The sequence below is a fragment of the Triturus cristatus genome, chromosome 3_2 (assembly GCF_964204655.1).
Source record: "Triturus cristatus chromosome 3_2, aTriCri1.1, whole genome shotgun sequence".
NCBI classification, from domain to species: Eukaryota; Metazoa; Chordata; class Amphibia; order Caudata; family Salamandridae; genus Triturus; species Triturus cristatus.
The window spans coordinates 86,859,810-86,876,283 of NC_140584.1; the positions used below are offsets into that span (position 1 = coordinate 86,859,810).

The 16,474-nt window shown below is 50.7% G+C and overlaps 1 protein-coding gene across 8 annotated transcripts in view; it reads right to left on the minus strand.

The window, feature by feature from the left end:
* The window catches only part of KALRN (kalirin RhoGEF kinase), a 1,569,312-nt gene that overhangs the window by 577,805 nt on the left and 975,033 nt on the right, over positions 1–16,474 (minus strand). For all 8 annotated transcript variants that reach the window (XM_085647304.1, XM_085647302.1, XM_085647305.1 and 5 more), the window contains exon 15: positions 14,713–14,879. In XM_085647304.1, the coding sequence (XP_085503430.1) occupies positions 14,713–14,879 (167 nt within the window). The remainder of the gene's footprint in view (positions 1–14,712; positions 14,880–16,474) is intronic.

The following is a 16,474-nucleotide window of genomic DNA, read 5'->3' on the forward strand; positions in this document are numbered from 1 at the left end:
GTGCCCGACAATATATGGACCTCCCCTTCACGCAGGAGGGCATTCGAGCGGTTATAGCCGCTATGCCGCTCAGCAAGGCACCAGGCCCCGACGGGCTGACGGCAGCCTTCTACAAGGAATACGCAGACCTACTGGTCCCTCGATTGCATAATGTTTTTGAGGAAGCGATGGAGGTTGGCATCCTCCCTGCCTCGATGCGAGAGGCCCTCATCATTACGCTGCTTAAACCTGGCAAGAATCCTGTTACCCCGGACTCATATCGCCCACTCTCGCTAATTAATCTTGACGCCAAAATCTACGCGAAACTACTCGCTGACCGCCTGAAACTTATGCTGCCTCAGATAGCGTTGTCCGATCAGTCGGGCTTTGTGATGGGGCGGTCCACTTCCCACAATCTTAGAGTGCTGTTTGGGCTCCTGCATTATTTGGATCCCAAGGTACAAGCCGCGGCCGCATTGCTTGACGCCACTAAGGCGTTCGACTCACTAGAGTGGAAATTCCTACGGGCGTTATTCACTCGCATGGGTTTCAGCCCCTCCTTTGCCAGGCGTATTGGAATAATCTATAATCACCCGACGGCTAGGGTACGGGTTAATGGTCAGACGTCTTCCCCGATCCCCATAACAAGAGGCACTCGGCAGGGCTGCCCCTTGTCGCCATTGCTGTTCGCTATTGCGACGGAGCCGCTGGCGGCTCGTTTGCGCCAACACCACACTCATCGCAGTATCGGCTTCACGTCGCGTGGCCTGCTGGTCTCTATGTACGCCGACGACATAACCATATATATGATGAATCCATCGGAAAACTTCGACCCACTGATGCGTGAGGTGACAAGGTATAGCGGCCTCACGGGTATCGATATCAACTGGTCGAAGTCGGCGATGTTCCCGCTGACGGACGGTACGAGTCAATGCCACACGGAATTCCCGATTGACTGGGTCACTGATGAGATTAAATACCTGGGCATACGGTTTAGCCGATCGATACAGGACATATGGCTGGCCAATTTTGGGGTGGCCGTGGAATGGCTGGAGTGCAAAGTGAAGCGCTGGAAAGCGCTGCCGCTATCTCTGATGGGCCGCATAGCAATTGCTAAAATGGTGGTCGTTCCTAAGTTTCTTTACTTATTCGTAAACATCCCCGTGCCACTCACTAAGTCGTTCTTTCGCCGGCTCCGCTCCGCCTTGATTGAACTGGTCTGGGCGGGTAAGCAGCCCAGAGTGGCCTGGAACCTCCTCACACTTCCCTTCCGTCAGGGGGGACTCGCGGCCCCGGACATGGAGCTATATGCGTACTGTGCTCAGGCCCAATATCTGCACTACTGGCAGCACCCGATCCCTTACCAGCCGCACGTGGCTATCGAGATGGATGTTGCGGCCCCCTGCCCCCTTCGTGCAGCGGCATATCAGAGATACAGACGCTCCAGAGACGACATTGACACTGTTGAGATGGTACGCTGGGCCTGGTCAAGCATTGCCAAACGTGCAGGCGTAGATGACTTATATGCGCCGAGTATGCCCCTCGCGGATAATCCACTATTGGGGCCATTGACGGACGCGGCAGTGGTGCGGCGGGCGCAGGCCTGCGGACTGAAGGTGGCGGGAGACTTGTACCCGGACGATACCTTCCTCACAGTGCGGGACATGGCGGCAGCGCCGGAACCGACGGCCTCGGAGCTTCTTCTCTACTATCAACTGCGGTCTGCCTGCAAGGGCAGGTACCCTATGTTTCCAGAGGCTCCGCCGACGATTGCAGCCTTGGAGGACGTACTCTCGAACTCCTCCGCGCGCAAACTGATCACACGGATCTATAGAGCTACTCAAAGCACGGCTCCGGTTGCGTACACTGACTCTAGATCCGCGTGGGAACTTGAAGCGGGTATATCTATTACCGAGAAGCAGTGGGAGTACTGTTGCTCCCAACTTGAAAACCTATCCCCTAATTATAGGCTGCGGTTGGTACACTTCAACTATCTGCACCGGACCTACCGGACGCCCATTCAATTGTGTAGGATGGGTCTGCGGTCTGATGCGTGCTGTTGGAGATGCGGTGCGCAGGATGCCGCGTTCTATCACCTTGTATGGGTGTGTGGCCCCATACGCGACTTCTGGATTGCAGTCTTCAATGCCGTGGGGCAGATTGTGGGGATGGTACTGGGGCCGGACCCACTTGTGGCCCTATTGGGATTCGTTAGAAATGTGCCTAAGACCTCACGTAGGCTTGTGGCCATTTTATTATTACTTGCTAAGCGTCAGGTAGCGCTACACTGGAAGAAGACAATGCCGCCAAACGTGAAGGCCTGGATAAGATCGGCGGTGTACTGTAGGGAGCAGCTGACCTCATACTGGGACCAGCTGCCGCAGCGCTCGCGGCCTGTAGATATCTGGCAGCCACTGGTAGACTGGTTGGCTAGTACGACAGCGTTGGAAGATGACCAAGCGGGCTGATCGTGGCTTAAATGACGTGGCGAGGTTGGAGTTCGACTGTGGGGTGCTGTAAGTGGTGATCCGCCTGGCATAAGTGATCTGGGATATGGGGTTCGTTCTCTGAGGGGGTTTGTCTGTCGCTTGCTCTGTCTGGGCGGGCTGTGGGCGCAGCGTGAAGATGATTATGTCATTTCGATCATTTACTGTTTGCTTCCCTTCGACTCGGGCTCTTTATTAGTTCTGTTTTGTTTGTTCCATTGTAAAATGCTGTATTGCCGTTTGAAAGTACGACCTCAAATGCTTGGGCGGAGTTCCGCCTCGTATACTAGCTGCCTGCCTCCGGGTTGTTGGCTGAATAGCGGTGTACTCTTCGATGGAACAATAAAGGTTTTTGAAAAACAAAAAAAAAAAAAAAAAAAAAAACTCCTACAGCCACATGAAGGAAGCCCTCGTGGGCCGGTACGGACTCACCCCCGAAATGTACCGACAACGGTTCCGAGATTGCAAGAAGATACCGGGCACCACGTGGGTAGAATACGTGAACTTTTACAGCCGAGCCTTGGACGGGTGGATCAAGGGCAACAAGGTCTCCACCTTCGAAGAACTGTTCGATCTGATTGCCTGGGAACATTTAGCGGCCAATTGCTTTATAGAACTGCGCCAGCATCTCCTGGACAGTAAACTCACCGACCCTCGGAAGCTGGCCGCTGAGGCTGATCGTTGGGTGAACACCCGGGCCACCCGGGGCCCCGTGGGGGACTACGGCCGCCACAGTCAGGGTCCCCCCCGCCAGAGGGGCGGAGGGAACCACGGCCGACCAAGAGACTTCCCCGGGGGGTCCTCAACCAGCCCCCCCAGCAGCCCACCAGCGGCGGGTTCGGCACCGTCCCCAGCAAGCACCGGAGCCCCAGGACGACCAGGTCCACGAGCTAGGATCACCTGCTTCCGCTGCCAGCAGCCCGGACACTACGCCAATGACCCACAGTGTCCCCAGTATCAGCGAACCACAACGACCAACCCCACGGCCCGGCAGATGGCCTCCGTGGCTCTGGGGGAAGAGATGGAAGACTCCGAGGAATGGGAACCGGCGGCCATGGCCCTGGTCTCCCTTGGTGATCGAGAAATGGTCCCCGGGACACCCTTGCCCGCCAACACAGAAAAGTACCGACAGCGGGTGACCATCAATGGCCACCGAGTCGAGGGCCTTCGCGACACCGGGGCGAGTGTCACCGCGGTCCACCGCAGCCTAATTTCAGAAGACCAGATCCTAACCGGGGCCCTCTGTCCGGTCGTATCCTCCGACAATTCTGAGAGCCTCTGCCAGATGGCGCTGGTGCCCTTCGAGTGGGGAGGGGTCTACGGAGAACTGAAGGTAGCGGTCCGGACCTCGCAGCCCGTAGACTGCCTCCTGGGCAACGACCTGGAGAGTTCCCCGTGGGGGCAAGTGGAACGAAGAGCCCACCTGGAGATGATGGGCCTACCCGAATGGGTCTGCGCCACCACGCGCTCCATGACCGCACGAGTGCCTCCCTCCAAGGGCGGTGAAGCCCTCTTACCGAACACTATCCCCGAGAACCGGGACCCCCTCCCAGAAGCAGACAACCCTCCTTCCGAGGGAGAAGGAGACACTAACTCAGGGGAAGGACCGGAACCTTCCGCCCCAGAGGCCCCGACGGAACTCGAAGAACTGCCCGAGTTGGCCCAGTGGCGCTGCGAAGGGGGGCCCTCCCGCGAAGAGTTCTGCCAGGAACAGACCACCTGCCCCTCCCTCGAGGGACTAAGACAACAAGCAGAAGCCCAGGCCGCCGGTGACCGAACTGGAACCCATTGGATCTATTGGGACAATGGCCTCCTATACAGCGAGCAAAAGTCCGCCGAGCTAGGCACAGCACGGGTACTGGTGGTACCCCTGCGGTTCCGGAGCCTCCTCCTGGGCCTGGCCCACGATGTACCCTTGGCAGGACACTTAGGCCAAGACAAGACATACCAGCGATTGGTGACCCACTTCTATTGGCCCAAGATGCGAGCGAATGTAGAAGCACACTGCAAGTCCTGCCTCACGTGCCAGGGCAGTGGGAAGAGTGGCGGAAAACGCAAAGCTCCCTTACAACCGTTCCCCGTTGTGAGTACCCCGTTCGAGCGGGTCGGCATCGACATCGTGGGACCCCTGGATCCGAAGACCGCCCAGGGCCACAGATTCATCCTTGTCCTGGTGGACCATGCCACCCGCTACCCCGAGGCCATCCCCCTCCGCACCGTGACGGCTCCCGTGGTGGGCCGGGCTCTCATGGGGATCTTCTCCCGTGTCGGATTTCCCCGCGAGGTTGTGAGTGATCGCGGCACTAACTTTATATCCCGCTACATGAAGTCCCTGTGGCAGCAGTGCGGAGTCACGTATACGTTCACGACCCCCTACCACCCCCAGGGCAACGGCCTAGTGGAACGCTTCAACCGAACCCTGAAGGGAATGATCCTGGGCCTCGAAGAGCCCCTGCGCCGGAAATGGGACGTCCTCCTTCCTTGCCTCCTGTTCGCATACCGAGAAGTCCCCCAAAAGTCTCTGGGGTTCAGCCCCTTCGAACTGCTGTACGGACATCCCGTCCGAGGGCCCCTGAGCCTGGTCAAAGAGGGCTGGGAGACAAGCCCCCGGGGGACACCCCCTGATGTGTTCCGCTACATCCTGGTGCTCCGCAACCAGACGAGGAAGTTTAGAGAACTTGCAGAGGCTAACCTCGAGGCCAGCAAAGAAGAAATGAAGCGCTGGTATGACCAGAATGCCACCCTGGTCGAGTTCCAGCCGGGCCAGCAGGTTTGGGTCATGGCTCCGGTGAAACCCTGCGCCCTACAAGACAAATGGACTGGTCCCTTCAAGGTGGTCGAGTGGAAGAGCCAGGTCACGTATCTGGTCGACGTACAGTCCCCACGGAACCCCCTCCGGGTCCTCCACGTGAACCGTCTCAAGCCCCACTTTGTAAGGACGGAACTAAGTTTGCTACTGGCCACCGATGATGGGGCGGAAGAAGACACCGAACCCCTGCCCGATCTCCTGTGCATGAAAGAACTGGACGGTTCCGTGGAGGGGGTGAAACTGTCGGCCACCCTAACTCCCCAGCAGGCCGACGACTGCCAACAGCTGCTCAGACAATTCGCAGACCTCTTCTCTCTCATTCCAAGGGTTACCGACTGGTGTGTCCACGATGTGGACACCGGCGACAGCCCGCCTGTGAGACACCGAGCCTACCGGGTGCCTGACCGGGTCCGCACCTGCATCAAGACCGAGGTACAGAAGATGCTCACCCTGGGAGTAATCGAACCCTCCGACAGCCCCTGGGCCAGCCCGGTGGTTCTGGTCCCGAAGGCGGCTTCCCCAGGGGTCGCCCCCGAACTAAGATTCTGTGTGGACTATCGGGGGCTCAATGCGGTCACCCGCGCAGACGCTCACCCTATTCCCCGAGCCGACGAGCTCATCGACCGCCTGGGGGCCGCCCGGTTCCTCAGCACTTTCGACCTGACCTGCGGATACTGGCAGATTGCTCTCACGGAAGGAGCGAAAGAGCGCTCTGCCTTCTCCACGCCAGATGGCCACTACCGCTTCAGGGTCATGCCGTTCGGGATGAAAAACGCCCCAGCCACGTTCCAGCGGTTGGTGAACAAGGTCCTGGCCGGACACGAGGAGTTCAGCGCAGCGTACCTTGACGACATCGCTGTATTCAGCTCTCAATGGCACGAGCATCTCCAGCACCGCCGACAAGTACTAATGGCCCTGCGCCAAGCCGGACTAACCGTGAAGGCCAGCAAATGCCAGCTCGGGCAAGGTTCCGTGGTCTACCTGGGGCATCAGGTGGGCAGCGGCCTGGTCGCCCCTCTCCAGCCGAAGATCGACGCCATCAAGTCCTGGGAGCCCCCCACCACGCAGACAGAGGTTCGGGCCTTCCTGGGCCTTACGGGGTACTACCGGAGGTTCATTAAAAATTATGGTAGTATCGCAGGGCCCCTCACGGAGTTGACCTCCAAAAAGCTTCCGCAGAAGGTGCAGGGGACCACCCCGTGCCAGCAGGCGTTCGACGCCTTGAAGACCGCCATGTGCACCGCTCCCGTACTCAAGGCCCCCGACTACTCCCAAGAGTTTGTGGTCCAGACCGACGCATCCGAACACGGCATCGGGGCCGTGCTCTCGCAGTTCGACGACAAGGGCATTGATCAGCCCATAGCCTTCATCAGCCGAAGGCTGCTGCCGAGAGAGCAGCGTTGGAGTACTATAGAGCGAGAGACCTTTGCCGTAGTCTGGGCCCTCAAGGAACTGCGGCCCTACTTGTTCGGAACCCATTTTCGAGTACAGACGGACCACCGGCCCTTGCAGTGGCTAATGCGGATGAGGGGGGAGAACCCCAAGCTACTACGATGGTCCATCTCTCTCCAAGGGATGAATTTCACTGTCGAACATCGCCCCGGGACGGATCATGCCAACGCCGACGGCCTGTCCCGGTTCTTCCGCTTCGGCGAGGAGAACCCCCCAGTGGATGGGTAGTTCTCCACGCCTTTCAGCTGGGGGGGGGCGCGTGTGAGACCGGCCTCACGGCGTGGCCCTCTCCATCATCCAGCCAACCTGCAACCACCCTCAAGACACGACACCTCCGACTCCGGCCGCCCCAGCCACCCCCGATCCGCGGGCCGGCCAGAGGCCTGACAGACTCAACACCCTACCACGCATGCCCAACCGAGGGAGCGGGAACCCTCGAGCCAGACCCAGAGGCGCCAGCCCAGTCACACCTCGGGTCGCCTTCCCCGGGAGGACTCAATCGGCCACCAGGCCCCTGGGGAGCAGGCGCCTCCCCTACCGAGCGTCTGGGGTCCCTCCCAGACCCACCTGAAAAGACCAAAGAAGTGAGCAGCAGGAAATCCCGCCGAACCCCCTCCGTCAGCCCAGTCCCCCCTCTGCGCGCACTCCGGACTTCAAAGAACCAGCGGAGTATAACAAGGGGTGCCGGAGAAACAAGGACAGCGAAGACCTGGAACCATCTGAGCCTGCTGACGCTGTCGCGGCTCCTGAACGCTGAAGTCACCTGGGCCTGCTGAGTGACTCGCGGCCCCTTGCTATTGAACCATCTGAGCCCTGCGGACGAGGTTGCGGCTCCCGAACACTGAACCACCTAGGCCTGCTGAGTGACTCGCGGCCCCCAGCTATTGAACCATCTGAGCCCTGCTGACGGAATCGCGGCTCCCGAACTCCGACCACCCGTGCCTGCTGAGAGACTCGCGGCGCTCCCCTTGAGGACGACTCGGTAAGAGATCGCCCAGGGACACGACACCCTCCAGCTCGAGGATTGTGAGCTTCCGCAGGGTATTTCGCAGAGACACTATTTTGAAAGACTGTCCCGCTACCCCCATTCCCCCCGACTGATTTGTGGTACGTTGTGCTACTGCTGTACTACTTGCCTTTTGGATCATAAAGATCCCTTGAAATCATCGATAAAAGAACCGATCGTCCTACAAAGAATACGTGTGGTGTCACTCTGTTCGTAGTGCATCTCAGGGTGTGCGCGCCTGGTTCGGCTTACTGGGAAGAGGTGGGTCAAAGGGGTGGGCAAGACGTGTATCGAACCCCCTCCGGCGAACGCCTTTCCAACAGTGGTTGTGTGTGTGGTTGTATGTGTGTGTGGTTGTATGTGTGTGTGTGGTTGGTTGTGTGTGTGTGTGTGTGGTTGTGTGTGTGGCAGTGTGTGTGTGTGGTTGTGTGTGTGGTTGGGTGTGTGTGGTTGTGTGTGTGTGTGGTTGTGTGTGTGGTTGTATGTGTGTGTGGGGGGGTGTGTGGGGGTGTGTGTGTGGATGTGTGTGTGGTTGTGGGTGTGTGTGGTTGTGGGTGTGTGTGGGTGGTAGTGTGCGGGTGGTAGTGTGTGGGTGTGTGTGGGGTTGTTTGGGGGGTTGTGTGTGTGTGGCTGTGTATGGTTGTGTGTGTGGTTATGTGTGTGTGGTTGTGTGTATGTGTGTGGTATGTGTGGTGGTGGTGGTGTGTGTGGTATGTGTGGTTGTGTGTGTGTGTGGTTGTGTGTGGTTGTGTGTGTGGTTGTAGTTGTGTGTGTGGGGTTGTGTGTGTGGTTGTATGTGTGGTTGTATGTGTGGTTGTGTGTGTGTGGTTGTGTGTGGTTGTGTGTGTGTGTGTGGTTTGTGTGTGTGGTTGTGTGTGTGTGGTTGTGTGTGTGTGTGGTAGTGTGTGTGGTAGTGTGTGGTTGTAAGTGTGGTTGTGTGGTTGTGTGTGATTGTGTGTGTGTGTGTGGTTGTAGTTGTGTGTGTGGTTGTGTGTGTGGTTGTGTGTGTGGTTGTATGTGTGGTTGTGTGTGTGTGGTTGTGTGTGTGTGGTTGTGTGTGTGTGGTTTGTGTGTGTGGTTTGTGTGTGTGGTTGTGTGTGTGTGGTTGTGTGTGTGTGTGTGGTAGTGTGTGTGTGGCTGTGTGTGTGGTTGTGTGTGTGTGGTTGTGTGTGTGGCTGTGTGGTACTGGGTGTGGTTGTGTGTGTAGTTGTATGTGTGGTTGTATGTGTGGTTGTGTGTGGTTGTGCGTGTGGCTGTGCGTGTGGCTGTGTTTGTGTGTGTGGTTGTGGTTGTGTGTGTGACAGTAATACTAAAAGCATCTCAAAATAAAGGAACACAAACATCGAGTTTGTGGAAAGAGAAAGCACGTTGTAAGTCAAACGGGCGCAGCACAGCATTAACACAACAACAAAACAAACAAGATCACTTAGCGAAGACTGAGTGCTGATAATGGATACACACAGCCCATCATCTTAAGAGTTCGATTGCAGCCAATGTGCACTCAAACCTGCCCCCTCCTTGTGAGTTGCACCCCATATTTCATGAGTTGTAACTGCTGCACCCAACATAGCGCTTTGAGATCTAAAGCGCTACATAGGTCTAATCGATTAACCAGTCGCCAACATGCTGTGCTTTTAAAGAGACTGTGCCAAAAGTTTCCAGCTTCCTCATCATGTCCTCATGAAAGCGCCAACGAAAAGGACTCCCTGAATGGTGCAACGGACATGAAGCAGCCGCTGTGATCAGAAATAAACACTGTGAACGTTGTCCAGTTTCACAGTAACATTTCCTTAATGTTCTTTAAGTCACAAAACAGTAATACTAGAAGCATCTCAAAATAAAGGAACACAAACATCGAGTTTGTGGAAAGAGAAAGCGCATTGTAAGTCAAACGGGCGCAGCAAAGCATTAACACAACATGTTCTTTGATGTTCTTTGAACGAGAACATCAAAGGGGCGCCGCGAAAGTGATCCCGGGCGAAAGCGATCACGGGCGAAAGCGATCGCGGGCGAAAGCGATCGCGGGCGCTTAATGAGCATGACGAGGTTTGCCAGCCTCTGCTCCTAAGCGCGTGCCCGCGCACATGCACTGTAGCTCTTGGCTGGCCATGGTAGCATTTTTTGAGCCCACACAAATAGTCTCGCCAGACCAGCGCATGCGCTGGACAGGCGAGACCTAAAAAATGGCCGTTTAGATCTTCGTTTTGGACATTTTGAACAAATAATGGGTTTACCGTCCAATATTGCAGGCTTAAATATACCAGGGTATTCAGCATGTAAAACAAGCACACCTGATCGATACTGATTAAATGAACTGCCTGCATCTAAATGCCAGCCACACTGAAATCAATACAATATGCTTCAGCAGCCTCAAGTAGATACAGCTGCCCTCAGTGTTGTGGACTAGAGTTGGCACGGGGAGTTAATAATTTTGCAATGATTACCATAAGAAATTATTTTAACTGAGCAGCTTTGCATATAAATCAGTACTGGTCCTATCTCAATCGATGGAAACATTTGAAGTGTCCCCAAGTGCCTAATAAAACGCCTGGAGACGAACAGCACAGGCGCAAGTTGGCTCCTTGGCATTTAGGTAAGGATTCCATCATCATGGTCTACACTTCGAGTGTGTTTTTGTTTGACTTCTTTCCCCTGTATACATTTAAAAGGGCATTCTCGGTATGGCCAAATCTTTTCTTTTGATTCTTTTTTTTTTTAAAGCCTTTTCTTTTAATTTTGATGCTGCTGAATTGTCATTTGCTTACATCTTGTGCTCCATGGTGCCTAAATTTTAAGGTAAAGTCAGCACATATATCTGTTTTGTTACAGACAGCAGGCCACAAGCAACCACAATTTAATCCCTACACGATATGTTTAAAGTGTTGAACTTAAACACTTTGTTACAAGCTGTTACACCAGAAATTCAAAGTGCAGAATAGCTCAGAAAGGTTAAACTTTCTCAATATCACACATCACTCTAAATGGATTCTGTAGAGGTCGCTTCTTTAACTCATCTTCTGGTTCACATATATGGTTAATCTTTAAATTCATGTGATGGTAACAACAGTGAGAAGTATTGTTATTTTGTGGGTGTAAAATCTTAAAAGCAGACGCACTGTGTCTTGGCCTTCATAGGGTGATTACCCCCACAGTCCTGTGGTGATCCAGGGTACAAATAAAAAGATCCCCTTCACCTTGGGATCTGGTGTTTCCATGTAATGAAAATTACTGGAGGAAGTTGGGCAGGTATGGGTGGAACAGACTATAGCATTTTCATTAACTATAGTTAGAGGTTTCTAGCACTTATTTAATCAGGTTATCAACCTAATGTTTCCAGCATGTTTCAGCTGTATTGGTAGTGTCTGCCATTCACCAGGACAGATTTTTCATTAGAGCATGCACCAATATTTCCACTCCAACTATGGAAGTCCACATGTAGCTTTGCCTCTGGTTGCCAAATAGCTTCTTTATGAAGCTCAAATCAATCCAAACTTCAGAAGAGTGATCTCATTATTCTTTCTAGAGTCCACAAACCTTTAGAATTTGCCATTTGAAACACCGTCATTCATATGAATGCCTTGAGAAGCCAAAGCTACAATATGAGACAGATCACTATGAAAGAGCCACATTTGCAAAATATAAAATGGGCCTCTGTACAGGCTTGATCTCAGATTTGTGGACAAAAACAGGGATAATCAATGTGTAGTAAAAATCGACATGCAAAGTACATATAAAAGGTTTCTGCTTGATCCAGGAGGTTAGTTGTGGCATGAAGGCGAGGATTAGCTTTCCTAATTTCTCTCTTATAAAAGAATGTGTTATCCTCTTACTTCAATATTTCGCTTTTACTTTCAGGAAATGCAGCAAGCTTGGATGACAGAGGCTGCCAGCATCGCTTACACCTCTGAAACAAATCGTCTACCATTCAAATCCACCCGCTTGAGGTTCTGTCTGAACAAGACGGTCCAGACAAACTCTTGTTTGTGCGTTTATGTTTCTATAAAAAAAAGAATGAGGGGGGTAGGAGACTCACCGCACCAACACGTCTTTTTGCAGGCGGTAAGGCAGGGAAAGATTAACTTTACAAATCAGAAAGGACGGGCAGCGACAGCAGCAGAGCCAAGATCACATTAACAATGACAAAGTTACTGATCTCCGTTTTTACTCATTTCAAAATGGCATCAAAGTGGGTGGACTAACCTACTGTACATGATGCTTCGAAGTATGAAACAGAATATCAAACGAGTGGAATTTATGCTAAAGGACCGGTTTCTACAATGTTATTTAAATTTTATCTAAAGGTGACGACTGCTTTTCCCTCTGTCGCTAGGACAACCCTTGAGGACCTCTTAGTAACTTCTGTAAATTAATAAATCTGATTACTAAGATTTGAAACGTAAGAATGCATTTAGCCTTTTTGGCGGGATATTGCTGCCTGCTTTCAATCACCGTTGTCAAAGATTCTGGAGTCTCGAGTTTTCACAAAAAGTGCAATCATCTGGGTTAAATGTGCGGTTTAAGTCTCCTCTGATTTCATCTTGTGGGCATGTAATTTCCCCCCACACCAGTGATTTTGGTGAGATTATGCTATTGCACATTCCATACCGTGTGCCTTTTATCCAGCATGTTGCAGATAAACATCTTTCTTGAAACGAGTGCTATTATTTCCGATGTGTCTTTTGCACATCCAAGGGCCTTTTCGCATCAACTGACTTCTTTCAAAGGGTCCTGCGAAGGGCTAGACGGCTTGTTGATGTGCCACAAATGCTGAAATCATCTTGTCCACATTTATCCAACTAAACCTCAAATTAATTATCATTTGGGCAATCTTCCCTCCTCTATCTCCTTCACCTTCTAAAGCAGGCAATATCACATGCATCATAACTAGACACACTCTCTCTTTCGCAAAATGTCCCCTTTCAGAAACTGTCTATTTTAGAAAAAAAGGCCTGTACTTTGGTGTACTCAATAACTTTTTAGCTTGCAATCAAGGCAGAATGATGTGCTGTATGACAGGTAAAAGCTGGCCAATCACACAAATTATTACACTCAAAAGTTCTAAAGGTCTATCAAATCTGAATAAGACTGCCCAAAGTAGTAGTCTTGAGCATCTTCGCTCATAGCACAGCACCAAGACCACGTTAAAGTATTATATTTACCAGCAAGAAATCCACCAAACAGACAACTCCCCGACTGTGAATATATGTTGACAGTACATGTCTATTACAACAGGCAGGACTCCAGAGTGGCTCTTGCAACATACAGTTAAGGCAAGATTGTAGCAGCATGATTTTACTGTACATAATATAATGCCACATGCATTTTTCCAGTCAAGTATGAGAACTACCCATGTTAACTAATAAAGATAAAAACAAAGTGAGGACATGTACAGACTGATTTAGAGTTTAGCACATGGGTTGCTTCGTCACAAACGGATACCCCATCCACCTTAGTACAAAGCGGATAATGTCCTACAACACTTGCAATAAGGGATATCTGTCATGTTTGTGATGGAGCAACCTGTCCACAAAATCAAAATCAGGCCCCAGGTGAATGGAAATAGGCCCGTGCTCAGTGTTTCACATAAGCTATGGCATGAAGAGGCTCCCATGAGGATAATACAAAAGATAACCACCATTACAAGCTCCAATTATACTCTGTTTAGAACAATTAGCTGTACTCATGTTCCTTGTTAACAGGGCATGATGAACGAGGGCGTCCTGAACACCGGCACACAGAAATGTGCCCATAGAAATAACACCAATATGGATCTAGAAAAAAAGAAAAGAAACATTATGCGCAACTAGCTGAAACTGTAAATCGGAATGCTTGGGATGTTCACCTTCAGTAAAAAGCACTGAATTGATGCAACAGGCTCATCATCCGCTGGGTCACCACGTTCCAATTGAGAAAATTGTCAGGTAAATTCATGTCACTGGAAGCATAGTGCCTTAGAGAGACCACGTGGTTTTCAGGTACTAGTGTTCTTATTTAGGTGGCAGAACTAGTGCTGGTGGGCAGAGGCTGCTTTTTGCTTGCATCATACGCTATGCCAATAGTCGAAATGATAGGCCGTTTATTTAAGTGCAGATGCATAAATCACATTTTCATTATTTCCTAAAATGTAGGAATAATGGTTTTACTAGATCTGTACAAAGGATGCGGTCTAGCATCGTGGCAGAGCAGTAAGCCACCACACACAAAAGGAACTAGAAATGCTAAGCAAAGAGGGGTCAATGGACAACACAGCAAACAGATGATGGCTGAATTCAGTGCTCAGCAGCAGGCTCTTGAGAACATCTGACACACGGTGAGAACTTCAGTTTGGTTTTACACACATTATGAGACAATGAAGCCAGAACAAAACGAACAATTGGAATTCACAGGATTCCAGTAGAGGCCGAGTAGCAACATGTTTTGTGACATACAGTTAAGTCACCAGGAAATTTGGTAGGCATTGACAGAGAAAATGTAAATAATCAAGGCAGAAAGGAAGTCATTGATTGGACCTCCAGTTATCATTGAAATTGGAGTATTATTGACATTGGTTAATCAAATATCATCTAAAAATCAAAGCTTGCACCTTGGCTCTTGATGCCATATAGATTGATTTATAGCATCACAGGATGAAGGCTAAGCAGAGCACTACAACAGTCAAAACTTGGGACTTCAGGGTCTGGTGGCGTCAAGGCACATTAGGTTGTGAGAGGAGACAGAGGGTCGGCTGTGGGGATGAGATGTATTTATATTTGCACCAGTATCCTCTTACACTGGTAAACAAAACCCTCGTTATGTATAGAAGATTTATTACCAAAGCATGGACTGTATTATGAAGAGAGACGAGTAGGCACAGATCAATACTGCAATGATTGACTTAGCCAAGAATGGCAGTGGAAGATGAAAAACGGACTGGGTGATTGACTGACTCCACTTACTACCCGTAGTTCCATTGCGGCTAAGATCGAAAGGTTATGCCTGACCTGTTTGACCTCTGCTTGCAGGTGTCTGAGTTGTAGGCACTGTTCCAGCCGCTTGTGGGTCTGATCCGCGTTCAGCTCCAGTTCATGCTGCTTCTCGTGAAGGAACTCCAGCAGCTCCTGCACTTGTGTGGCGAGGTCGATGTCCTTCTCACAGATGAGGTCTATGCCTAGTCAAACAACAAGCATACATATATAAGAACCACTAGCTATACTAGTCAATACGCTAACATTCTTATATACAATCCAAGGACGTATGGCTCAAGGTGTGATGGAGGAATCATGAACATTTAGGAGAAAGGTTGCTGCAGTATTTAATTCATTCATTGTTTATGAATATTCAAATTACTTTTGAAGCATTAAAAGGCTGAAAGTGCATGGCTCTATGGAACATGAAACAGACTTTTGAGAGGAGCAAAGCTTAGAACAACATCGAAAAGTGGTAACATGTCTGGTGGCTGCATAAACAGCCATGTTTTGAAAGGCTGTATTAAAAATAATAGACCCCTCAGCATATAGACTCACATTCGACTCTGTAGCGTAAACGTTTTGCTTTGGGAACAGGTAGGACAGCCTGTCTAGCTCCAAGAAGAGATCAGGCAAAAACAGACCTGTGGAATTTGGAAGTCAGAATATCAGGAGAATTCTGATACATGGCCCTGTGAGTCCTGATCTTGCCTTTTAATATTCTTCTACTACAGGTGGGTCAAATTTTCATCAAATGTAAAGGAAGAGAAATGGGATCACGCTTTGATAAACCAGTCATCGGGTAGGCTGCTATGCTTTGGATCAGCAACTGCCAGGTTAAAGGCTTCTCTGAAGCTGCAAAATAGCATTGCAAAGTCCAGACAGTGCTTGGATTAGGACACTGACAACTCCATCACGAAAATGGATCTCAATGTGAAGTAGAATGCTCAAGAGTGTTTTCAAGACCCTGTGCCGGTAAAGATGGCTAACTATTGATATAAACATATAGGTTGCACACTGTAATGACTGGGATAGGAGGATGGCCATTTGTGGTGGTCACCGACTGTTATTCCAGCAGGATGCATCTGCAGAAGTTAAAAGCACTTTGATCTTAGTTGGATTTAGTTTTAAGATGTTTGTTGATTTTAGAAACTAATCTATGATTAATGTAATCACTGGCCCCAGAATTTGCCAGGATGGGGTGACTGCAGAAAGACCACTAGCAAGACCACGACCTAGAGTAGAGGTGAACGAGTCAACCCACAGGGGTATGTTTGGAAGGTTGATAGATGGGAACTGTGGCTTGATGGCAGAAAAAAGAAAACATAGGAAAGATAAAAAAATAAATCCATAAGCTCCACATATACTGAGCAGGCGTTCAATCTTCACATGGCCTTCTAGATGACTGTCTGAATTTAGAATACACTGTTTGGCCCAGTACAGAAATATGAACTTAGAAATAATTGCTGGGCACGCTTGTGGAGCAGCAGAAATTGGAGTGATGTCAAATCTGTGATAATCCAGGGAGAAAAGCACAGCCCACTAAGTAAGTACTCTACTTGCACAGCACAGTCGGAAGCCAGGAATACCTTGCTTTCTAGGGGGGAACTTACCCTCATATGAATGAGCCCTCCCTTGGATCCAGCAATAGTCCTGGATCCCTTTCAGCTTCTGCAGTACAGAAGTGCACCGGGCATGCCAGGGAAACATTCCAAAATGGATTCACTGCTCGTTCTGAAACTGGAGCATGTTTATGCAATATGATCATAGACAACAGGACTGCGTAAACGTGAAGTTT